This window comes from Caretta caretta, chromosome 3, assembly GCF_965140235.1.
Source record: "Caretta caretta isolate rCarCar2 chromosome 3, rCarCar1.hap1, whole genome shotgun sequence".
Taxonomy (NCBI): Eukaryota; Metazoa; Chordata; order Testudines; family Cheloniidae; genus Caretta; species Caretta caretta.
This window is the reverse complement of record NC_134208.1, coordinates 78537088-78564045: the sequence shown is the minus strand read 5'-3', so window position 1 is coordinate 78564045 and position 26958 is coordinate 78537088. Positions and strand designations below refer to the sequence as shown.

Below are 26958 nucleotides of genomic sequence, written 5' to 3'. Positions count from 1 at the left end.
CAACTGTATGCTTGCAACTTGGGTCACTGAAGATCACCACCAATCCTTAAATTGTCCTAGAAGTGAGCTTGATTTTTCCCAGAAGTGGAGATGCCCAAGCCAGGGCCTCCCCTTCTAAGCAGACTGATATTTAGTCCCAATTAGACGTGGTCAGTAGTGTACCACTGAGGACGTACCATAAATAGGAGCTGACGCTGATTTAGGAAACCATGAAACTTGTTGTGATTGCCACTGAAGTTGTCAGGCAAGGGGAGCTTTGTATAGTGGGAGTGGGGATAAGAACTGAAGTCAGTGAGGCTTGAGCTTGCAGGGCCACCTTCTGTGCCTGCAGGGCAGCAACCTGGGCATGCACAGTCCATAGGGCCCCCAGGGCTTGTCTACACTACTTGCCGGATCGGTGAGCAGCGATCAATCCAGCGGGGACCGATTTATCACATCTAGTATAGATGCAATAAATCGACCACTGAGCATTCTCCCGTCGACTCCAGTACTGCACCAGAATGAGAAGTGCAAGTGGAGTTGACGGGAGAGTGTCAGCTGTCGACTTACTGCAGTGAAGACACCGTAACTGAAGTTGCGTATATTAGCTCAACCCTGCACAGGAGTGTAGACAAGCTCCCACTATCTCCAGCAGAGAGATATTGACCTTTATAGGATCCTTACTCACTGTATGCTCTACTTCCCTTATTGTTTACAGGGTTTGGTTCTGCTCAGACTGTCAATGAATGGAGAAGGAGTTAGGTCTAGTGGTTAGAACAGGAGTCAGTAGCAAGGACAGGAACTGGAGTCAGAGGTCAGGAATTGGAGCCCAGGGTCAGAAGCAGGTTGGAATTTACAGAACTATGATTTCCACACAGGGTACCGTTGCAATCATATTCACTTATTGCAATCACTGAAACAATAATGCTATTAGTATGTTTGAGTAGTTCTATTAAAATTACAAAAAAAATCTCCATAGGTAAAGCTGCCTGGTAATATTAGCTAGTTTTTCTTTGCAAGACCTTCCAATAACTTTCTCTTCTTAACCTTCCTTATGCTAGTGATTCTTGACTTAAAGTATTGTAGGCATTTCCCCCACAAGGTGATTTACAGTATGCTTTAAATACAGGTAAAATAAATTATATTTGTAAGTCACGTTAGAGAAAAAATATAGGACATGCTCATTCCGATGTCAAGGTGATGAAATTCTTGATATAAAAATAAACTAAAAGTAGGACATAATACTGTTCTTTCAAGCAGGTCATTCCATGCTTCTAATATACCCTTTGCCTCTGTATAGCACTAATGCCTTAGTCCATTTAAAAGGATGTCTTCTCTAAAATCTAAGGGCTAGATCCTCAGCTCATGTACATCAACATAGCTCAATGGTATTTAGGCACAGGCTTAGGTGCTTACTAAACTGAAATCTCAGCCCCCAGTCCTGCAATCAGGTCCTTATGTCCACTCAGTAGGACTCTGCTCAGGAACTGATTGCAGGATTATGAATTGCAATCACAGCTCCATAATTTAGATACAGAAAGTTTTAGTTCACTGTTTTTTTCTCCAGGGTTTATGTATAACATACTATTATGACTGTTTCCCCAACAATCTTAGCGAACTCGATACTTAAACTTTTCTATATAGCAGAACTACGAATGCCCACTATATTTACCTATGCAGTCACTGCACTACCACTACATAATTTATTCTATACCATAAATACAAAAAATACTGTACGAGATCAAGTTCTTGTCAAGGTAAGTATTTCCTTTAGTTGAATTTGCAGTCCCCATCTAGAGCACAGGCATTATACATGCAAACGTCCTGTCATTTTTTTAGGGTAACCAAGACATCATTTTCTAAATTAAACTAGATCCATAAATTGTGTTAATATAATATGGTATGTTTACTTTGTTGTGGGGAGAGGGAGAAAAAGTGCTTGTAGTTTATGGAGAGCAACAATATTGTATACTAGAGCTTTTTGTGCTATCACTGCAGCTAAGATTAATGAGCACAGAACAAATGGTTGACATATAACCTACCCATGGGAGTTCCAACGCCATAACCTTTTGAGTCTATCAGGCCTCCAATCTGTGTTAGGTTACAGTTCCGCTGTGTGACAAACTCAATGGTTGTGGATTCCATTAGAAAGGCATAATCAGAGGTGAGTACACGCTGGATGCCTTCTTCATTACTTTTGACAAGCACCGACTGCCTCCTGCTACTCATAAAGGCCCACATCTTGTCATAAGTGGAGATTTTTGATTTCTGAAACATAAAATATTAAAATACAGTATTAACATGAATATGTTTATGACAAAGTAGGAAAAGCCCCAATTAACATAGTATTTCTAGGAATAACTGTATTCATTTAATACTTTAGATCTATATAGGGTACAGATTTCCAAAAGAGCTCTGCTCCCATTTAGACACCAACATGATTAGCCAAACCTTCAAAAACGCTGATCACATTGGGTGCTTGATTCTTTGAAAATCAAGGGTGACGTCCTGGCACCATTGAAGTTAATGGACAAAACTTTCATTGACTTCAATAGGGCCAAGATTTCACCCCTGACTGTAAGTCTCACAAACAATACTTTGGGTTGCTTGAAAGTCTGACACTTATTTTAATGCCTAAACAGTTGCAGAGCTCTTTTGAAAAACTGACTGACAGCATCTGACATCTTCAAGGATCTCAAAACACTTCATAAGTGACAGTATATGAATACAAGCCCACGGAAATTAAATCACTTATGGGATGGAGGGTGGCAACCTTCTGGTCCACAGTACACTGTAACAGCAATCTGAGGAGGGGAACTCCTAGCCAAAGATATCATTACAAACTTTATTGATAATACTGTTTTGTTATGTGTCAAAGAACTACGCCTAACATGCCCCTTATTTGTTGCTTCATTCACTGAGTATTCACAGGAAACTGTATAGTTCAGTGGAGATAGGACTGTGAGACAGCAGACCAGAGTTCTATACCCTGTTCTATGTGACCTTAGACAAGTCACTTTGCCTTTTGACACCACATTGCCACTTCTGTAAAATAAGACTGATAATATGTACCATACTTTGTTAAAGCACTTGAGATTTAGGGATGAAAACCACTATATATGTATTATACATATATATGATTCCTATTTTATTGCATTGTGTTACCCTCACCTTCATCCAAGAATGTCCCAGACCAAGATTATCATTAGGAGATGTGCTGTAATGCTAACGCCTAGCCACTAAGACAAGAGTAGAAATCTGATATAGCAGACTAGTATAACCAGATTCTTCAGGGAGTCTCTGATTTGTTAATATTAACCCCAAGCATAAGTCCATTTTCAGCTCTGGGGGAGACACTGGCAAAGATTGACACTGCAGTTCTTTCTGAAGTTCAGCTAACTGGCAGCTGTAACTTCTGCCCCAACAAGAATTAGTGGTGTATGTGGAATAGAAAGGGGAACATTTATTCTGAATAAGGATGAGTTTGTATCCCTGCTGAGATAGAATCCAAGGCTTATTTCAGTCTGCTTGGGGACTTCAGAACGTCCATCATTCAAGTATGTTAACTAATCCAGTAGTCAACGCTAATCAAATTGACGAGTTTGACATCCAGCTGCAAGAGCTCACTGATACTGTGCCAAAACACGCTATGGTGTTGACTGCAGAGGGTTTCAGTGTGAAAGTTGAGAAAAAGGTTGTGGATAAGAATACGATGTGGAGACATGGAACAGAAGAAACAAACAGTCTCCTGTTCATTGATTTCTGGTCTGAGAATCAAATGATTCTTACAAACACGTTATATCAATATTACAATGTAAGAGAATGCACTTGAGTCCTGTATATCAGCTCAATGGGAATCAAAATGATTATATCATACAGAAAAGAGGGAACACCAATGTTTTTCAATTACTGCAAAACTCTCCAAATTTCCCATATCACCATTTAATTCTTTCATCATTCAAGCTTTACCCTAAGTGCACAAAACAATATTTTTTGCCACTGTGGAATAAACTGAACAACACTGAAAATTGGTACAGAGAATAACTTTGGCAAACCATTAGATACATTGGTGTTGTGTGAGCTAGGGGGAGAGAAGCCAAATAAAGAATAGGAGAGAATAACGTGAAAGACAATCACTAGGATGAAAATGTGTCAAAAATTGGAACTGTTGCTCTCTATTGAAGCATTACAGCACGTAGAAATATACGAGAGACTGAACAATGGAGAGAATACACAGATAACTTCTACACCAGTGGCTCTCAACTCTGGTCCACCGCTTGTTCAGGGAAAGCCCGTGGCGCGCCGGGCCAGTTTGTTTACCTGCCGCATCCGCAGGTTCGGCCCGTTGCAGCTCCCACTGGCCGTGGTTCGCCGCTCCAGGCCAATGGGAGCTGCAAAAAGCGGTGTGGGCCGAGGAACTTGCTGGCAGCCCTTCCTGCAGCCCCCATTGGCCTGGAACGGAGAACCACGGCCAGCGGGAGCTGCAATTGTCCGAACCTGAGGACACGGCAGGTAAACAAACTGGTCCACCACTTGTTCAGGGAAAGTCCCCAGTGTGCCGGGCCAGAGTTGAGAACCACTGTTCTACACAAAGATGGACAAGATGACGGACTTAATCAGCTGGGACAAAGTCCCAGCCACATCTGAAAAGGAACTAATACCTCTAAGGAATAAGGTAGTGAATAAAATTAAAGCAGAACCAAGTTTCTGGCTAAGATGGTGTAACATGCTGCTGGGCATACCCAGAGTTGTGAGCCACTGTTACCTCTCTGCCTCAACAAGGGTGAGTTTTGCTGGCAATTAGACTCTGTGTCAACTCCCTGCCACACCAGTCTGTCTTCCTCACCAGCAAACTCCTTAGGCAAACTCCAACTGCCAGCCCAAACCTTGCCTAGCAGGTAAAAATCAGTGCACTCCAGCCCCTGAGCTCCTCAGAGATATTTCTCTGCATAGCCCCTACCACTGTGTATTCAAAGAAGATGTTAAATTTGCTGCTCTGTTAAAGAATCAGTACATAGTAATTTAGGTTTCAGAGTAGCAGCCGTGTTAGTCTGTATTCGCAAAAAGAAAGAGAGGACTTGTGGCACCTTAGAGACTAACCAATTTATTTGAGCATAAACTTTCGTGAGCTACAGCTCAGTTCATCGGATGCATGAAGTGAGCTGTAGCTCACGAAAGCTTATGCTCAAATAAATTGGTTAGTCTCTAAGGTGCCACAAGTACTCCTTTTCTTTTTACATAGTAATTTATTAATTTAACTGAGGTGACTATGCCTGATACAGCACTGAATTGGTTTAAAGTGAAAGTAAAGCAAGTGTATTTTTAAAAAGAGAAGGATTAAATGATACCAAGTAACAGGGATAAAGGTAGACATGGTTACAAAAATATAAAACTTAAAACACACATTTAAAAGTCTAAAACTTAATCTAGGAAGACACAATCTTTGTTCAAGATGGATTCTTTTACCCCCAGTTTTTCCTTTTTCATTTTAGATAAAATTGCTTGGTTTCTTTGTCTCCTAAAGTGAAAGATCAAGGAAGAGTCTCTCTCTGTTCCTCATATCCCCAAAAGGATTGACTTTGTTTTACAAGTCTGGAAGGTCTCCTGGGGATTCAGTCTCCTGTGTCATTCTGGGCTGCAGGAGCTATGTTAATTCTCTGTCTCTTTAGTTCAGGATCAGGATAATTCCCATTGATTTAGCTGAATGGCTTTGTTTACTGCTAATATGTAAATTGGGGTGAACCTACATTCCTTTGTCTAGGACAAAGCTGTTTATCGCCTTTACCTAGGTTAGGCTTTTTGATCTTAAATATATCCTAGTAACATCATACACAGGGAATTCAGAACTTCACATGCAACATTAACACATGCATTTTACAATGCTTTCCGATGATACCTCACAAGGCATATTTTGTACAAATATTGTAGTAGTGTGTAGGATGAATACAGAGGTGCCTAGAGTCACAGATGGCATGCTTGCTGGAATCATTAAAACAATCTTATGCATGTATCAACATTTTATGCATGATTTGTGAGGTTACATGGAAGATAGAGCAATATCTTGGTAATTAGTGAAAGACTCTGTTCACCTATCTACGAAAATACGTAGCTCTGAATATAGTGTGAATTAGAGAATTCATTTCTCATGCAGATGAAACAAATAATAAAAAAAATAAAAAACCTGTACTGTTTCTATTCATCCTAGAAAAGATAAAGATCAGAGTTTAAGTGATGCCAGAAAAATAGACAGCCTACTAATGAACACTAGATCATATATTTACTGTACTTTAATATTGTAAGGCAGAGACTTGGGATGTGTTTTATGCACAACAGGGAACCTTTTGACACAGACAAAATATCTTTTGATTCAAACAAATCAATTTAGTGAACTAAAATTTAGTGAACTACTGTATAGTCTCTAGTATGACTGGAATCCAAAAGCCAGAACAATCAAAATCATCACAGGCTGGTTTGACATGGAACTAAGGAGAATGACACTACTTATTGCTTCTGGTGGTTATGATTGTGACATTCGTATTGATGGAAGCAGATTCTGCAATTTATATTATGCTTCCATTTTTACTTATTTGTGAGCAAATAGGATGAATTGACTTACAGGTTCCATTGGTGAAGTACATTGTGTTGTTTTTCATTAGCACACCATTTCTGACCTAACTGAAAATCACTGTATCCACTGGAAGTGATGTCTAGTTGGGATAACCTGTGGTGACAAGATTTATTATGCTTGTGCTCCCATAGTAATGCAGGAGATATTCAGTGACTAATAAAACCAGCTGTCTACACTTTGTGAAATTTGCATTACACTGGAATACAAAAGAGAAGACGGCAATGGAAACATTGCAGCCCATCCCAACAAGCAGGAAAATTGGAAATGAAGACATTAAGAAAATCAAGAAGTTCAGCTTCCTGGTGCATGGAGATGGCAGCTATCACAATGACATCCAGAGGCAGCTGCCAATGGTCTATTCAGTACTCATAAATTAAAGATCATTTGAAGACAACAGTGTGTGTGTCAGAGATCATGAACATAAGAATGGCGAAGCCTCTGAGTTAGCCTATTGCTATGCACATCTACGAAGGTTGGAAATGGGAGGCAGTGTCTTTACTAATGCAATGTTCCTGCTATATACTGAAGTGTTAGAGAGAAAAGACAAATATTGCTGCACAGCAACAGTATGGAATGAAACAGGTGAGAAGGGGGAACTATGGGGACGCTGTATGATCACAAGGGAGAATGCCAAAATAAATAAAGATCAAAGGAAAGGCACAGGATATGGTACGTACACAGCATCAAACAATATGTTAGTGAGGGCAAGAATGGAGCAAAAGTGTGCAGTGCCAGAACTGATGCATTGTTCCTCTTTTGTAATTATAACAATATGTACAAAGTGTGCTTTAATTATATCAAATTGTAGTTCTTAACATCTAAAAACTTTAAATGTAATGGGCAACCTCCTAGCCTCAGCTACACTTATGAAACCTTCCCTAATTCTTGAAAGTCGGGTGGGCAGATCAGGGATATGGTGTACATCCTCATTTTCTTGCTTTTTTAAAAAAAATCACAAGGATCTAATTCTTTTAAATGGAGGCCTTTTACATTGTGAAGGGGCCTTAATGTAAATGAGAATTAGGTGCCAAGTGTTTATATTTAAATGCAAAAGGAGAAGCCTATAGGCTCAAAAGATTTCATCACTGGGGAAGTGATATGGTAGTTATTCTTCTGTGTTCTCTGTTTGTCTCTGATCTCAAAGGAGTGTTGTCCTTTGTTTTGAAGAGCACAGCATTCTGAATGTTCAGAAGTTACTTTCATCATGCCCCAGATTCATAGATTACACAGTCAGAAATGACCAATAACATAATTTAATCTAAAAAAGAAAAGGAGTACTTGTGGCACCTTAGAGACTAACCAATTTATTTGAGCATGAGCTTTCGTGAGCCACAGCTGAAAGCTCATGCTCAAATAAATTGGTTAGTCTCTAAGGTGCCACAAGTACTCCTTTTCTTTTTGCGAATACAGACTAACACGGCTGTTCCTCTGAAACCTGTCATAATTTAATCTGACCTCTTTCCTAACATAGGCTAGAGAACCTCACCCAGTAATTCCTGCATCAAGCCCATAACTTCTGTTTGAGATAGGAAGAGAAGAATGATAAACTCAGGAATGCCCACCTCTGTCAGGGAGGTTCACTTCACATGTAATTCACAGTTGAGCATAGTGAGCACTGTTTCCCATGACCTTTCAGTTTACCATGCTGTGCAAGATGAGGAAAGCTTTCTTTTAACAAAAACAAAATATTTTCTGCTGCTACCCCTTTGAAAAATAGCCAGTAGAATAGTGTCATTCATATGTATAGCTGATGGACAACTCTTTATTAGCATGGGGAAAGTGTTTTTTCTTAAGTCATTTCACACTTCAGTTCTCTGAATCAATTCCTTAGTTCCTAAAAGAAAAGGAGTACTTGTGGCACCTTAGAGACTAACCAATTTATTTGAGCATGAGCTTTCGTGAGCTACAGCTCACTTCATCAGATGTATACCGTGGAAACTGCAGCAGACTTTATATACACAGAGAGAATATGAAACAATACCTCCTCCCACTCCACTGTCCTGCTGGTAATAGCTTATCTAAAGTGATCAACAGGTGGGCCATTTCCAGCACAAATCCAGGTTTTCTCACCCTCCACCCCCCCACACAAATTCACTCTCGGGTGGAGGGTGAGAAAACCTGGATTTGTGCTGGAAATGGCCCACCTGTTGATCACTTTAAATAAGCTATTACCAGCAGGACAGTGGGGTGGGAGGAGGTATTGTTTCATATTCTCTCTGTGTATATAAAGTCTGCTGCAGTTTCCACGGTATACATCTGATGAAGTGAGCTGTAGCTCACGAAAGCTCATGCTCAAATAAATTGGTTAGTCTCTAAGGTGCCACAAGTACTCCTTTTCTTTTTGCGAATACAGACTAACACGGCTGTTCCTCTGAAACCTGTCATTAGTTCCTAAAGAAATCTGAACATGCTAAGGTATGGAAATGCACAGTTAGGACAACCAAAGAATCTTAACTCTGATCTTTAGTGACACCATGCATAATGGCTTCTAAGGCACTACTATTGCTGCCTATCATGTTAACCAATACTGTCTCATTGTTTCTTGGTACTCCCCAATTAGTATGTCTATATCCATCTGTTTTCTCTTGTCTTATATTTAGATTGTTCCTCTTTGTGGCTTGGGCGCTCTTTTTATTCTGTGTTTGTACAGCACCTAGCATAAAGGGTCCCTGGTCCTTAGGATTGCTAGGAGCTATAGTCATACAAATAAGAAATAATAGCTATACGATTACGACTAAGGTATCTTTGTGATTGTAGCCTCAGATTTAAATTAAACTAATATTTGAAGATAGTACAAGAAAAACATGTAATGTCTCTGCCTCTCATGGTGTCACTACAGGGTAGAGGTCCAGGTGCTTAATTTCTTAAGGAAAACATTTTAAATTATTTTTAATACCTAAAGTAAAAGTCCTAGTCTTTTTAATACCTAAAGTATTATTTTTAATACCTAAAGTAAAAGTAATTTACTTGTAAAATCTCAGATAAATAATTCTATACTCCAAAAGTAAGTGCTCTAATTCTGGCAAGGATATGCTGTATTTTTCATGCATAACATATTGCTTGAATCCCTAATTTCAGTGCAAAACTCAAGCTGGTAACCATTCTAAACATATATGTAATATGCAGTTTTGAACCACTACAATAGAATGCTTCAGTACTTTTTGTAAGTATATGGGGTAATCTCTGATATTTTGTACACTAAGTAGCATACACTCTTCTACCAATAGAAGATAATGTGCTAGAACTAATTAGCTTAATTACAGTTTATCTCTTAAGCAGATCAAGTATGTCATTATAAATGAACTTTGGGCTGGTAATAGGTTTTCTGAGAAGATTATCAAGAGTTAAAGAAAATTTTTTAAGTGACGCTGCATTTAGCCCTTCACTTGATTTTCATGCCACCTAAAACACACTCTGGATTTTCTTCAGGGCTCAAAGAAAAAGTATAAAGGATGAAAGACACCCTTACATGTTATCAGACTGGTCTCCTCGATTCCATGACCTCCATTTTTTTAAAAAAATCAGAATTGCTGAGGCCTGTAAACCCTTAAGTGAACCAGCCGATTTAGTTTTTGTTGTATCAGCACAAAACTGATAAAACCAGTGCATACGACACTCTCTCCTTTGTAACAGCAGTTTTCATGGTCCATAGAGCACAAATGAAGAAAGGTAGGAAAGGTGTTCCTGCCAAGAATGGAGTTACAGGGAATGAAAAATGAAGTGCTGGGAAAAATAAATGTTACTCTGCCGCCAACTGTGCTGGCTTTTTGTTTCAGGAAACCAAAGATAGTGCAAATTTAATCATTAAAAAGGTAGTTAGAGGTAAAGCTATTGGATAAATAGTTAATGCTGAATTACTGCAATGTTTTCCTTGACAACATTACACCAGCCAGTTTTGACCTGTAAATAAGTAAAAACTTTGTAGCATGAAAATCACTAATGAATTTCAGAAAATTTTCTTTTCTTGCATATCAGAAAGTTATTGCTGGATTATCATCAGCTGCACAATTATTCTTCCTGTAGAACAGCAGGAAATAAGACAAGTTAAGGGTGATGCTTTTTACACTGCCCTAGGTTTTATTAATAGACGCAACACATTAGACAAATACAATTTCATCTGATTTTAAATACCTTATACTCAAATTGGTTTAGAAAGGCAAATGAATTCTTCGCCTCTGCTCATTCTGCCTGCTGTCAAATACAAATTAGAATTTAGGACTCTGCATGAGAATACTTGGCCACCATTATATCTGAACACAGTCTCACCTTCTGCAAGTAGTGAGACAACAGCATCATCAATATTTGTGTCATTCTTGAAAGATGAAGCTGAGAATTTAGTCCACAAATCCTGACAAAGAAAAGTTTACTTACAGCTGACAGTCTGAGGCTTTATCACAACAACGTATGTTTAACTATAGCTACATCCACACAGCTGCAATACTGGTGTGGAAACTGTTCATGCAACATTTTGTGATAAAGTTTATTACACATTAGGCTGGAAAGACTTAGCTCATGATGAGATTTGAAACAGACTGATCAGGAGCGCTAGGATTCAAACTTACAGCCTCTCATAGCTACCCTGCTCAAGAGCTCCGCACACAATTTAAAACAAAACAAAACCAGTAACCTTTATTTTCCAATGTCTTTAGGAATAAATATTGTGCTTTTATCTCAACAGTGCTTGGAAAAGGCAACTGAAGTTCCACTGACAGGTTATCCACTCTGTACCTGGCTAGAATAAGCATCAGCACTAATTGATGTCCATATTTAATCCCCATCAAAACAAATCTAATACCACCAAGACAGGATTTTCTATATAGTTTCTTCCAATCAGCTCCATCCCATCAGCCATGTTGCTAAAACCATCCAAAGAAAATATTGTACAGCTAAAAATTTATAACGATGTTCAGTATTTCCTCACAAATTAGCTTGTGTAAAAACATTTGAAAGTACCTAGTCTGAGAGAAGCTCTCATCAGGGGTCTTTTTGTAGTGATGGGATTTGAACTCAGCATTGCTTTTATTGCAGTAAATAAATTACCAACAATGGTGGAACATATGTTCTGGGTGAGAACAGCTGAGTCTCTATCTCTGTCGTCTGACCTTGGTCACTAGACATTTGCAATTATTTCAGGCAAACAGAATTGATGGCATATGTAGTTCATATCAAAGATGTAGAGGAGTCTACTATAGTGATCTGAAAAGCAGTTTGTTGTTAGCAAGCCCCGTCAGTTCTTGGAATAATTCTGGCAGTTTTATCTTGAAGCTTCTTCAGTCTCCTAAAACAACATACTTGAGGTGATGGACAATGCAATGTTTTAACAGCTGCTTTCTTCCAAACAACTGAGAGGTTAAAAAGGAATTTTAAAGGTCTAGGATGACAGACTGCAATAAAGGACACAGCAGCTTTTAAAATCACCTGATTCTGGAGGAATACATCAATCAGTTTAGTGGCCTGTATGCTTTACCCCACCACACAGCTGTGTGTACTCCCCTTGCTTTCTTGTAGTCACTCTGCCTGCCATCACACAATGTTTCTGGGAGCTATTGCCAGGATGTAGCCTCCACCCCCTGAATGACAAAGGCAGAGGTCAAATCAGAGCTGTCCAAAATTTGGGGATTTTGATTCTCATCGGATTTCAGTATTTATGAATAAATTTTTGTTCCAGTTTTCTAGGATGCTCTGCTGACATATACATAATAATGGATTTGGTTGCACATTAATGATGCAAAAGCAGTGCTAATATGAGCTCATATCAAGCTTGATCACAGAAACTACATGCAGATTAAAAATGTAAGCAACAGAAGTAAGTTGTGAGATATGGGGTAGGCAGAGTCTGCCAAAATGTATGCATCATGTATTGTGTTTCCTGGTTCTAAAATGACACGTCTTCCACAGCTATAGGTTGCCCTGCAGATTTTGGGACATTAGGTGAAAAAAATTACCATCTATGATTTCCTTCTCAGTTGCAGGTGTTTTTTTTTCTGTGAGCACCTATATGTAGACTAATGACTGAAAATAGACTATTTAAATTAACCATCATTAACATTAAAAAGCTCAGTTAAAATAATATTAAAATTGAACCACATAGACCAAAACAAGGAGGTTTAAAGTTACCCACTGTGGGAACTTGTTGATACATAAGCATCCCCTGTGGCAAGCACAGATGCTACATTAGAGTTTATTGTAAGACTCCAGTACAAAGCACAAGTGAGTTAAGATCGCATCCAAGCCTTACAGACTATACGGCTAGGAGAACTAATAGTAAATCAACTTCCATAAGGCATTGGAGCAGCATAATCAGATATAATTATGTGTCAAACTGACTCAAAACAAAATGTTTTTATTCAGTTCAACAAACCAAAATGTTTAGATTCATGTTCAACCAGCCAAAACCAAAAATATTTCATTTCGATTTTACCAACAGAACACTGAAAATTTTTGGCAAAACTCAAAATTTTCTCAATGAAAATTTTAATTGTGCAGACACTAGATTTTCCATAATTTTTTTTTTTTACTGCTGTTGAGGAGGGTCTGAATAGGTATTAAATACACTATTTTACATCAATACATGTCTCATTATATATGATAAATGCAATCAAATCTCAGGCTCCTAAGTACCTGGGGTCATAAAGCAATTTTATAGCTAAATTAAGTATTGCATAAGTGGTTTGGAACATTATTTCTTCTCCTTCTCCCCCGCTCTCCGCCATATTCCTCTGAAGCACCCTTCAAGTGTCAGAATTAGGGTATCAGACTTGTGAAACCAATGGTATGATCCAATATGGTAAATCATATGTTTCATGAATATGTCATGTACTGATATATGGTATGCCAGTACTCAAAACACTGATTGTATTGATGATTCTATAGTATTTTCAGACATGCCAAGAAGAATAGGCATTTCTTGCAGGGAACTGCTATAATGCTGTTTCTGTTGTTAAACTGTCAATCAATGTATGTCAACCGGATGTCAAAAAGTCATTTTGCTATTGATCTGGCATCACACTGATGGCAAACGAAATTACTGACTGACAGTCTGAGTGGCTAGCAAGTTAAATTTAAATTGATACATTTGTTAGCTTAACTGCCAAAACAATTCAAGCTCTTCTGGGAGTTACTGACTCATTCTTCTGAGCAGATTTCAAAAGATAATGAATGTTTTTTTTTTCCCCCACCAGACTGATTCTGTTCCTCATTTTATTTTTTAATTTGTCCATGTTAAAATTAGATGAATAATTCCTCAAGGTACATATATCCTTATTCAGTAATTGCTTGTTGAATAACTGCTTTAAAATGATTGCATTACAGAATAATGAAATGTGTAGCAAACAATTGTAATAAAAGTAAATGCCATCATTACCCACTATAAAACATTACAAACTGTATTGCTCAAAGTAATCTTTTAGGACTACAAGTTATTACAAAAATCATTTGAAGGAATAGGACAGCTAACAGTTTCTTCTACAAATTGCACTTTGCTACTAATGTTTCTTTAGTTTCCATCTATTATGACACAATTAAATAACATAGCTATGTTAATAACTCTGTAATTCCATCTTGATCTCTGAGGGATGTTCAACCCAAAAACCATCTTGATCTCTGAGGGATGTTCAACCGTTATTCTGGGTGATATTGTCACACGTGCACCGCAAGCAAACCAGCCTTACTACTTGGAAACAGGAGTAAAGAATTGGGTTTTGAAAGCTGAATATTATGCTTGTGAAAGGTGTTGGAGGGCAGTACTGAAAAGCAAAGTTCTCTATGTAGCCAAAGAAGAGGAACTGTACAGATGCCAACAGTGCAAACGCCTTTCACTGTCATGGGTGACAGTGAAGCCATTTTCTGGATGAAGCACTTTCTGGATACTCCATATTGAGTATTTGTCCTCTGATGAGAATGCTAAAAATGGTGCTAATTCACATATTTTTTTTCCTGATGTAAACAGAAGTCAAAAACTCCTGTACTGTCTTATTGAATTGTCTCGTTAGACTGACCTCCTACTTGATAGGACAACTCCCATCTTTTCATGTGCTGTGTATTTAGTCTGAAAAAGAGAAGAATGAGGGGGGATTTGATAGCTGCTTTCAACTACCTGAAAGGGGATTCCAAAGAGGATGGATCTAGACTGTTCTCAGTGGTAGCGGATGACAGAACAAGGAGTAATGGTCTCAAGTTGCAGTGGGGGAGGTTTAGGTTGAATGATAGGAAAAACTTTTTCACTAGGAGGGTGGTGAAGCACTGGAATGGGTTACCTTGGGAGGTGGTGGAATCCCCTTCCTTAGAGGTTTTCAAGATCAGGCTTGACAAAGCCCTGGCTGGGATGATTTACTTGGGGATTCGTCCTGCTTTGAACAAGGGGTTAGACTAGATGACATCCTGAGGTCCCTTCCCACCCTGATATTCTATGATTCTATACCTGCTACTGTATTTTCCACTCAATGCATCTGATGAAGTTGGTTCTAGCCCACAGCAGCTTATGCCCAAATAAATTTGTTAGTCTCTAAGATGACTCCTCGTTGTTTTTACCTGTACTGAGACACCACTAACTCATTTCACAACAGCCATTGATCAGTTGCAAGATGTTAACTATTGTGTGTCACAAATTATGTGGATCATTTTTTTAATCACTAACTCTAAGGTCCCTGGCTCTAAAAAACAATTTCCAATTTCTTAAGCCACCCAGCTGCCATAAACAAGCATGTAATATATAATTTTAAAACTAGCAAATGTCTAGGCATTCAAGAGAAATAATCATTTAAGCTTTATATTTACATTTACCTTGTGCTTTATATGTCACTGTCACTTTTGGACAAATAATACTTGATGGCATATCAAGTTTCCTTATCCAGATGGTTAAAAACATGAAAAATAACTAGTGAACTCAACATATCCACTATTTCTAAAATATTACTTCAAAATACCCCCCCCACACACACACACACACAAAGTTAATATTAACTGTGCAAGGTCACAGAGGCCATGGGAAAATTTAAATCTTATACCTTCTGCGCCTTACAGGAAGTTTACAAAAATAATTGCTTCACTTTCCCATTTGTTCAGTACTTTTCAGATATTCAGTTGTCAAACTACCACCACTGTTTTAGAAATATGAAATGTAACTTGCCTAACATTCAGTAAAATTTTAATTTGTAAGAATCACAGCAAACATTTTTAAACCTGGTGCCCTCAAGTTAATTACCTAAATCCACACTTAAGTACCCAAATAAATGTGGCCTGATTTTCTGAGCACTGAAGTCAATGGGATATGCAGAAGCCACTGAAAAGTTGGTTATTATTTAGGTGTCTATTTATGGATTTAAATGCCAAGCTTTAGGTACCCAAGTTTGAACATTTGGTGTAGGATTTTTGTTTTGTTTTTAAGATTGAGGAGAACAAAGATTGAAATCAGAAGATCTCATTTTATAAATAGCCTAACAAAGAAGCAACTTAATAAATATCTACTATATGTTATAAAATAACTGTTCTGGACTTACACCTTACATAGAAAGGATAGATCTCTCTCCCAAATCCTTAGTGGGAAAGACTCATGCAGATAAATGATTTAGCTTTTCTGCAATGTTTTTGCCCCCAACTTATGCTCTACTATTCAGGATAACCCCTCAAATGACACCTGGTTGGCTAAAAAAAATCTCTCAAATTTGCAATTTCATTGTACATTTTTGTTAGAGCAATAGTGGTAAAAAAAACCAAACAAACCCAAAACAAACCAATAAAAACAAACAATTTTTCCTTCCCTCCTCAAGAAACAAATTTTTGGATCATATTTTCATTAAAACTCAAAAATAATAAAATTTCAACCAGCTCTTGTTTAGGGATATTTATGCCTGCCTCCCTGATGCTGGTAAAGTGAGTTTAAGTAGCCTCTTTTCTGAGTCTAAGGGTTTAAATTTTCTCACTTTTGGCTTTAGGATCCTCATTGATTTGAAATGATCCTTTCTGAACTTTATTGTGTTTAAGAGCTAGTTTTCGTTAGGAGACCTCCTTCTTGAGGATATTCAGCTTAATTATATTGCAGTCACTGTTACCTGTTGGCACAACTATTTCTACTTCTTGAACCAACTGCTGTGAGTTATGCAGTGCTAAGCTGAGACTGCAGTTCCCAGATTGAATAGCTCAGCTGAGTGCTGGAGAGATCAGCATGAGGAAGTATGAAGAAATGCTCTCTCGTGTGTTCTAGAACTAGCCGATCCAAGAAGCACCTGCTTAAGCTGTGAAGAAATTTCTTCTCTAAAGCTTTGTGACATTTTGTACATTTGTGACATTTCTATAAAATGGGGATAATGATACTGGCCTCTTTTGTAAAGTGCTCTGACATCTAATGATGAAAAAGATCCATATAAAAGGTTGGCATTATAATTATTATTATTTAACCATTTTATTTGTGGGAAACTGAAGCAGCCACTATTATTGTTTCATTTCATAGTTAGCTACTTCTTTGATCTGCCTCAGCATTGTGCATTCCATATCCTTTTCCTGATCAGTATGCTAGTAATTTACCCCTACTAATTTGTATTCTTCTTATTCCATTCTACCGTATATCCATTTGATTAGATTCTATGGAATCTTCTAGGCTTTGTGTTATTTTCAACCCAAATCTGTCCTCTCTGTATAGTTTATAGACAGGTATTATCTTGTCAGTCCAACATGAATTTTAAACCGCAAAATAGTTTAGTCTGAAAAAACAGTCAAAATACCAAATAAACAGTAACAATATTAAACATCATATTGACAAGAACCACATCTCTTCTTTGCATTATATTATTGTTCTTCACTGGCTTGAACATTAAAGTAACCTGAAAAGATAAGGAATAACGTTCTAATAACTTTACCAATTTGTTTTTCATGCTATACAAGGGAGGGAGAGGAGTTATTTAAGTTAAGCACCAATGTGGACACAAGAAAAATGGATATAAACTGGCCATCAACAAGTTTAGGCTCGAAATTAGATGAAGGTTTCTAACCATCAGAGGAGTGAAGGTCTGGAACAGCCTTCCAAGAGGAACAGTTGGGGGGCAAAATATGCAACTGGCTTCAAGACTGAGTTTGATAAGTTTATGGAGGTGATGGTATTATGGGACTGCCTATGATAGCATGTGGCCCATCAGTGACTGCAAGTAGCAAAAATCCCCAATGGCTGGAAATGGGACACTAGATGGGGATGGCTCCGAGTTATTACAGAGAATTCCTTCCCAGGTATCTGCCTGATGGGTCTTGTCCACATGCTTGGGTTCTAACTCATCAACATATTTAGGGTCGGGAGGGAATTTTCCCCTGGATCAGATTGGCAGAGACACTGGGTGGTTTTCACCTTCCTCTGCAGCATGGGGTCACTTGCAGGTTTAACTTGCAGGTTTAACTTAGTGAAAACTGAATTCTCTGGAACTTGAAGTCTTTAAACCATGATTTAAGGACTCAGTAACACAGCCAGAGGTTAGGGGTCTATTTCAGGAGTGAGTGGGTAAAGTTATGTGACCTGCAATGTGCAGGAAGTCAGACTAGATGATCACAATGGTCCTTTCTGACCTTAAAGTCTATGAGTCTGACCCTATTGGCAACCAGTTTACAGAGGCCTATTCAGCATGCTTGTTTGCTTATGCCAGTCCCATATAGAGTCAAGTAGATCCCTTTAAAATTTAGGGCAAATCCTATTCTTACCTCTAGGGGTGAGTAGGCCACCCTGAAGCAATAACCAGTTTGCTGCTGCCTCACAACATTGTGGGAGGCATAACTGGATGAAGTCATAGAAGTGTGCACTCCTGTGTGGCATAGAGCCCAGCTGTATAGCAATTCCCCACATGGCAATACACACTTGGGCTTTATTCACACTGGGAAAGTGAGCTGTGTTAGAAAACGTATTAACTAACAATCACAACCAGCTAATCCATTGTAAAGCAGGACTGTCTGCATTTACACTAGGTGTGTATTATTGATTTAATTATAACATGTTAATGTTTTCCGACACAACACATTTCCCCAGTGTAGCCAAAGCCCCAAGTTGGGCCAGGATAATAGGATCTACCACTATATTATTTCTCAGGTCTTCCCCCTTCCCTTGCAGAGGAAATATTCTAGGAGTAGCAGCTCCTTTGCCAGCCTCAGCTTTGGAAAGAGGATTTCTTCACACTTCCTCATGCTGATCTCTCCAGCACCCAGCTGAGTTATTCAACCTGGGAACTGTATTTGTCCTACAGTGCAGGTTATTTCAAAAAGTCTTTATATTACTATTATTAATAATGTATCCCTTGGACTACAGTAAGATTCTGTGACTGCAGGACAAGATAGACAGGTATCATTGCATTTGGACTGTATTTTCAGACTACATAAACATCAACACTGATAGGCAGGACTACAGCATATCAATAGATCACCTTGAATGATCTTTGTAATGGCTTGGTATGCTCCTCCCACCCAAGATTACATCTCTCCCCCATTCTTTGCTAAAAAGTCTGAGATGACAAGATAATCTCTAATGAAGGCTATACTTACAAAATACAGTGATTTCAAACTCCTTCTTTATTCTATAGAAAAAAAACACTTATGCCAGCCTAAGGTAACTAAGTTTCTCTCTTTGAAAACAAGTTTTCATAATTCTCTTTGATCTTTCTCTAGAATTTTCCATCTCTCTCTTCCTATTGGTTAGTGAAAAAATGAGGTTTACTTGGTCTCGCTACTTCAGTCCTGAGTGCTTGTCTTAAAAAGCTCTGCTGAGAATTCATTAAAACATGCCCATTGTGCCTCGGCAATCTGAATCAGATTTTGTGACCTTTATGTCTTGTTTTAAAAATTTCAGTCTGTTTTAAATCACTAGCTTTGGGGTTTTTTGCTTTTGCCTGCACCAAAACACTCCCTATTGACCTCAGCTGCTTCAACCCTCACCCATGTGTTGTATGATTAATGTCTAAAATAGAGATATAATGAGCTGGTCAAAGCAAATGCTTAATGTTTGTCTCCTTTATTATTTTTTTTCTTTTGAGTCTTTTTTGATATATATGAATCTGCATCAAATGGAAAGCCAACAAGAGGCTTATGGCAATCTTATTTTCTCCCCTTTAAACAGGTTTTATCTACACAATTCCAAATACTATAGCCATACCACAGAACCATTTCCCCCCTCCTCTCTCCTTGGAGTGCAGAGCAATCCACTTACTCAAAGCATCAAGAGATAGAGAAGGAACTAATATGAGCTCATGCATAAATTTACTCTTCTTTGGGATTGACTTGCTGACCCTTCTGTGAAGACAATGATTAAGCTATTTCTTCCTGTCTACACAGTTGTGCCAGACAGATTCAAAGAGTATATGCTAGTCTGCTTTATTATTTTTTCTTTCATTAATATTAATATGTATTGCTGAGGAGAGCAACAAGAAAGCTAGCAAGTCATATTAATTAATGCATGTAAGATAAGGCAAACTGCATATACCCTAAACCCCAGCTACAAAGCTTTTTATTACTAAGCTAGATTTAACTGATGGCTCTCCATCTCATTGAAACCATCACTAGAAATTGCTTCCCTCTCTCCCCACCCCCAACAATGACTGCTGTATCCCACTATTAAGATTAATTAATTCCTATGGTTCATCGAAACCACACTCAAACAGACACTTAAGCCATCTTCCAAAATAGAGGTGACCTCTAAGGCTAGTCAAAAACTTAGTTTGTGGGTAGAAAGGTTTTGATGGGTACTGTTTGATGAACATAAATGTATCTGTGTACAGAAGCACCCAGGGAACTGGCAAAGAGAAGCAGCCCAAAGAAAGCAAAGAAGACAGCTGGAAAAGCATTGGGAGTGTGGCCCTGAGAAAAAGCCTAGAGAGAAAACTTTTGGCCAGAGTGCTGACTTGAAAGAGGTTTTGAACTGCTACCTGTGGTTTGATTCCAACTGTGCGCTATGAAACATGATTTTGTGTACATTCTTTGAAATTGAATAGGATTGCATCAGAGAAATCCCTGAGTCCATGACCATTTTCTCTTCCTATTGGAAACAATCTGCAAGACCCAAAATATTGGCTAATTGGAAAATGCAGTATAGGGAAATACATAATTTATAATAAGAAAAGGAGTACTTGTGGCACCTTAGAGACTAACAAATTTATTTGAGCATAAGCTTTCGTGAGCACCCAATGAAGTGAGCTGTAGCTCACAAAAGCTTATGCTCAAATAAATTGGTTAGTCTCTAAGGTGCCACAAGTCCTCCTTTTCTTTTTGCGATTACAGACTAACATGGCTGCTACTCTGAAACCTATCATTTATAATGTAACAGAAGTGATGTCACACTTATTAATAAAAATAAAAAACAACAAATGAAGACAGACACACACACGAGAGGATAGTTGAATGCAGGGGAATCAGAAAAACATAAAAGCATTGTCTTCTCTTACTGAGCTTCAACCGGTCCTTCAGATGGAGGTTCTAGATGAACTTCGGGGAATTCCATTCAACCAGACACACATAGGATCCACCACTGGTGAAAATCAGTGGGGAATACATGAGCCAACTATCAGTAGAATTATCCTCCCTTAAGGGCTACTGTTGTCCCTCATCCTGTCACAGAAACTTTTCCTCCTGCTGCACAAAGGCAGTGTCTGCATTCAGGGGAGCACAGAGTATAATGTGTAATCCACCCCAGAGAAGGTAGAGAAGAAGTGAGGATATGACAAAAAGGGAGAGACAAGAGAGAGGGCAGTAAGGGCCTTATTCCTGTGTCCTTGGGATGGATTGTGACACCTGCTCTTCTGGACAATTGCTTTCTCCTTTAGGAAGCAAGTTAGGTGAAGCACAATGATAGCATAGGCCAGAGAGCTACAAAATGCTTTGGAGAACTGATGCCGGCTCATCTTCTCAATGGCTGCATGGTCTCTTCACCAGCACAGCAGTGCTTATAGGCTCACCTCTAATTCCAGAAAACTGCCAGCCCTACAGGAGTACAGCTCCTCCAGACAGGCCAGCGTACCACATATTACAAAATGCTCATATATATTCATACAAAATATATGAAAGCTAATGCTGTCATACGCCTATAGTATCAGAAGTTTCTAAAATTAAGTAGCAAGTGTTTAAAAAGATGAAATGTTCTTAAGATTTTTAAAAAGTAACAACAAAAGGGCTTGATAGAGGCAGTGAGTTTAAAACAGGAAGTCAGCATTACTACTGAAGATGCACACTTTCAGTCAAAAACCAAAGTACATTTCCCAGTCCTACTCCTTATAGACAGACTTTATAAATTGCCCCTTAGCGGCCTTGTCATTGGAAAAAAGGAGATTCCTCCACCAAGACGGAGTTAATCAGACAGGTTCTATGTAAATTAAAACACATTCACAAAGTCACAGTCCACACAGTTAGAAAATTCTTCTAACACAGATTTGCAAGATCCTAGCTTGAGAATTAAAATTAGGTAGACAAAATGGATTTGACAGGAGTAATCCTCCCTGCTCTGCAGCTTCCCCTAACCCTTAGTTTATGAAAGGTCTCAGTAGTTGGGAGATAGAGCTGCTGGTTTCTGAAAGAGCATGCCAAGCCTTGTGGTAGGAAGGGCTTCGGGGCCCACAGCAAGTCTAGGACTCACTACAGGGTTAATTCACTTACCACAGTGGATCTTCCCAACTGCACATTCTAAGCAGCTTGGGAATGAGGCTCCACTCATGTATACATCAGGTTATAGGAAGGTAGGGAGTGAAATGGCCCCCTAACAGGCTGCTCCTCCAATTCACCTTGTGTATCCATTACTTCTTCTGCAAACCTGATACAGTATTCAAGAATGGATCCCATTTCTTGTGCATCTACTAAGGTCTGAATAACTAGGCTCCCTCTTCTGTGGCTCTCAGAGTGGGGGAAGAATCCAAGTCATCAGCAGAAAGCAGGGAGGATGGGAATGGTTCTCTCCCCAAATCCTTGTGAGGACTATTTCAGAAATGAAAGAAATTACTAGACTCACACAGCAGATCAGGGGCAGGAGCTGGGAACAGAACCCACGTCTCCTGAGCAGGGCTGGCTGGAAAACAAGAATTCTGTTCTGCAAAGAATTTAGAATTTTGTTTTTGTTTCAGTGTGTAAAGAAAACAAGACCTTTGAAAAATGTTATTGAGGGGAAAGACGAGACAGCACATGAGCACGTACAAGCCACCCTAGAACAGCAAATGACCCAGTGGTCAGGACACTCACATGGTAAATAGGAGCCTAAGTTCAAGTCCCTGCTCTACTTGATTCACCACAATGACTTGAACTGGGGTCTCTTACAGCCTAGGCAAGGGCTCTAACCATTGGCTACAGAGTCACTGTCTTAGACAGTCTCTCAATCTCTCCTACTGGAGCTGTTCCTCTTTGTAAAAGTAAATATACAGTGGGACAGAGAACAACTGGCTCTTTAGCACAGAGGTTAGGACACCTACCAGGTAGAGCAGATACTGGTACCATCTCCCGGTAAGTGCCCTAACACCACCCTGCTATGAAATATTCTTGGCAGGTGTCTCTCTCTGATCAGAAACTCAAACTTGAATCTGAGAAACATTCTTGACAAAAGTTTAATCAAAACTGATAGGTTTCTGGGGAAAGTTTTAGTTTCAACAAACCATTGTTTTCCAGTAGAAAAAAAAATGGAAAAATTCCTGACCAACTCTACTCTCAAGTCCTAAGTCTAGTACTCCATCTACTGCTTCTCAACATGTCTGGCTTTCCTGTCATTTCATTCTTAACAAAGAATTTCCTGGAATTTGATTTTTTTTAAAATAACAGCTACAGCCTTCTTGTAAGGATTTTTAATCGTTAAGCTCCTGACAGAATCTTAGTCCTGCCATGAGTGCAGGGTAGTGGACTAGATGACTTTTCAAAGTCCCTTCCAGTCCTATGATTCTATGATATTCGCTCTCAACCTTAACTTTGCCTTATCAATGTTTTATCAATAAAGCATAAAGATTCATAGGATGCTACAATACCCATTTGGCCATGAAGGAAAAGATGAATGGGCTGCAGAGCTGTAGTGTAGTCAATTAAGCCCAACTTTAGTGAAAAAGGATTCCTGTATGCTCATTTGCACATTTGTTAACTCAAGACCATGTGCCTGTTAAACTCAGCATGAGAAGTGAGCATTATTAAGCTGCCCATGTTTACATTTCATTGTTGTCACACATGAGACTAGTTAGGAAGAGAGAAAGGGAAAATATTACAGAAACAGACTGGATTTGGCAAGAGGATAAAGAGAGTGAAACTGACAGAGACAGAGAAACAAACCATAGGCCTTAGGAGACCATGAACCTCAGTAAAACGATATTGATTAACATCAGCTGAGGATTTGGCCTTATAAGAAAAACAGAACAACTAACAACTTACAATTACAACTTTGTTTCTTAAAGATACCACAAATTATTGGAATTAACCTATCCCTTAGACTGGCACATTTAAAGCATTATTAGCATTTATTAGTAATTATTATTATTATTAAAGAAAGCTTTCTCAGTCCCATTTTAGTTGTTCCCACAGCTCTAGTAAATTGTAGTTCATGAGAAAGAAAGACAGTAGCCACTGAGGCTGTTTGAAAACTATGTTTCTAATATAACTACAGACCACCACACTGCTTCAAATGCCAGTTGTTAATGGAAGGGAGTGTCTAGAAATCCAACATTGTCTTAAATATATATGATGTTCTGTGACTGCCTGAAAATGATCTGACAGTGTCATCTTGATTAGCTAAGAGATGGAGTTACAGTGAGACAGAAGCTAGGCATGCCAGGTTGCTAGCACCAAGCTCTGTGGAACTATAGATGAAGGCGGAAAGAAGGCAGTTTGGTGGCTATTTGTTCTATCACATCAAGAAGATTCACTTTAAATAGTTTCCAAGGTAACTAGCTCTGAACCGGGAATCTATAAATAGGGGCACAAATAGGTTTCTAACTCCAAGACAGAAGACCATCAATGACATTATTCTAGGGAAATAAATAAATAAAAACGTGAAGACACACGAATGAAATAATACGAACAAATAAAGGAGATAACAGGATGGAACTTGAGCATTACATTTAAACACAAATGACAGCCACACATCTGTGATATCTAGAAAAATGGGATTCACTTTACATAGCTGTACAAATTATAAGAGAGTGCATGGGTTAATACTACCTCGATGCTTATAACTGAATATCATTTAACCGTGTAAATTCTAGATATTTTCATAATGAATAAATAATATATTTTGATTTTTCAAATAAAGGATTAGAAAATGATTGGATAATACTATACACTCACATATAAACAATTTCAAAATATTTAGCACAGGAAGCTTCTGTGAAACATTTGCAAACAGGAATACTTATATTTCAATTATTTGTACAAGAATATAACAGATGGTTTGTTTTGTTTCAACTCTGATGTTGCTTTTTACATATAGTATATTACAATAATTGATTAGGAGAAAAGATATTTCTATTCATCATGTATCATAAATGAAGGATTTATAAATAGTATCTTAAGGTGATACAATATCTGGTCATTTTAAAGAATTAAAACGTACACTGTATAGATCTGCATCTTTTAAGGTCTAATATGCAGCGCTGCCCATGTTCATTTCTGTTGCTTATTTGTTTTCAATTAATCTTAAGTACAAATGGCCATAAGCAAGAAGATTGATATTAAAACATACCTTTTGGATACAGGATTTATTCAGGAATACAGAGATGAGATTCCTAAACTACCAGCAGAAGAGTGGGGTGGGAGGAGGTATTGTTTCATGGTCTCTGTGTATATAATGTCTTCTGCAGTTTCCACAGTATGCATCCGATGAAGTGAGCTGTAGCTCACGAAAGCTCATGCTCAAATAAATTGGTTAGTCTCTAAGGTGCCACAAGTACTCCTTTTCTTTTTGCTAAACTAAATGTTTCAACTGATTGTTTTGCTCTTTATTTACTGTTTTTATAGCCAATTTTACTGATTATTTACTCTTGGTTGTTAAAAATACCATGAAATCACCTGCTAGATTCAAGATATTGCTTGCATATATTTTCATAAAACTCTTCAGTTCTTTTATAATAGTAAATTTATTCCCTCCCTCAATTAAAAAAGTCCTTCACTACCTATACATTATGCATTTGTTCTGGAGATACTAAATGCTATTTGCTACATGCTAAACTAAAACTTTTGGTTTACTGGAGATCTGAAAAGGAAGTAATAATTATGGCACTAAAGACACATGTAGAGATGTTCGGGCTCAAGCTGAGGCACAGGCTCTGAAGCCTAGGGATGGGGTGCGGGGAGGCTTTAGAGCCCAAGCCTTAATGTCTATTCAGCTATTTTTAGTATCTTAGTGAAAGCTTGAGTCTGTATACCTGAGTTCTGACACTTGCTGCCATGAGTTTCTGCTTGCCATGTACGCATGCCCTTAGAGAAGTGGTCCCCAAATTGCTAGGGGGGCACGGAGGAATGTTCGGGAGGCAGGGGGTGTGCGGTGGGGCCCAGACCAGATCTCATGGGGGGTGGGGAGGGCGCTCCACCCAGCCCTGCTCTGCACCCAGACCAACTCTGGCCCCAGACGCTGATCCGCTGTACCCCCTGCTCAACCCCCAGCCCAGTTCTGGCCCCACTCACAGCTCCATTCCGCTCCCAGCCCAACTGCACCCCTGTTCCATCCCCAGCTCTGCTCTGCCCTGAGCCCCAGCTCCACTCCACCCCCAGCCCAACTCTGCCCTTATTCCCCTCCGCCCCCAGGCCAGCTCGGCCTCTAGCCCCAGCTCCTCCCCCATCCCGTGTTCTGCCCGAGCTCTGCCTTCAGACCAAGCTACTCTGCTGAGGAAGCCTTGGCTATGCAATAATGGAGTGGGGGCTGTCATATATATAAAGGGAAGGGTAAACACCTTTAAAATCCCTCCTGCCAGAGGAAAAATCCTTTCACCTGTAAAGGGTTAAGAAGCTAGGATAACCTCGCTGGCACCTGACCAAAATGACCAATGAGGAGAAAAGATACTTTCAAAAGCTGAAAGAAAAGGAGTACCTGTGGCACCTTAGAGACTAACCAATTTATTTGAGCATAAGCTTTCGTGAGCTACAGCTGATGCATCCGATGAAGTGAGCAGTAGCTCACGAAAGCTTACGCTCAAATAAATTGGTTAGTCTCTAAGGTGCCACAAGTAGTCGTTTTCTTTTTGCGAATACAGACTAACACGACTGCTACTCTGAAACCTTTCAAAAGCTGGGAGAAGGGAGAAAAACAAAGGGTCTGTGTCTGTCTGTGTGATCCTTTTGCCGGGGACAGAACAGGAATGGAGTCTTAGAATTTAGTAAGTAATCTAGCTAGATATGTGTTAGATTATGATTTCTTTAAATGGCTGAGAAATTAAGTTGTGCTG

At 38.8% G+C, this 26958-nt stretch overlaps 1 protein-coding gene across 3 annotated transcripts in view; it reads right to left on the bottom strand.

Moving 5' to 3' along the window:
- Window positions 1-26958, bottom strand: part of GRIK2 (glutamate ionotropic receptor kainate type subunit 2) — a 611732-nt gene that overhangs the window by 42621 nt on the left and 542153 nt on the right. For all 3 annotated transcript variants that reach the window (XM_048844922.2, XM_075126599.1, XM_048844923.2), the window contains exon 15: window positions 2022-2247. In XM_048844922.2, the coding sequence (XP_048700879.1) occupies window positions 2022-2247 (226 nt within the window). The remainder of the gene's footprint in view (window positions 1-2021; window positions 2248-26958) is intronic.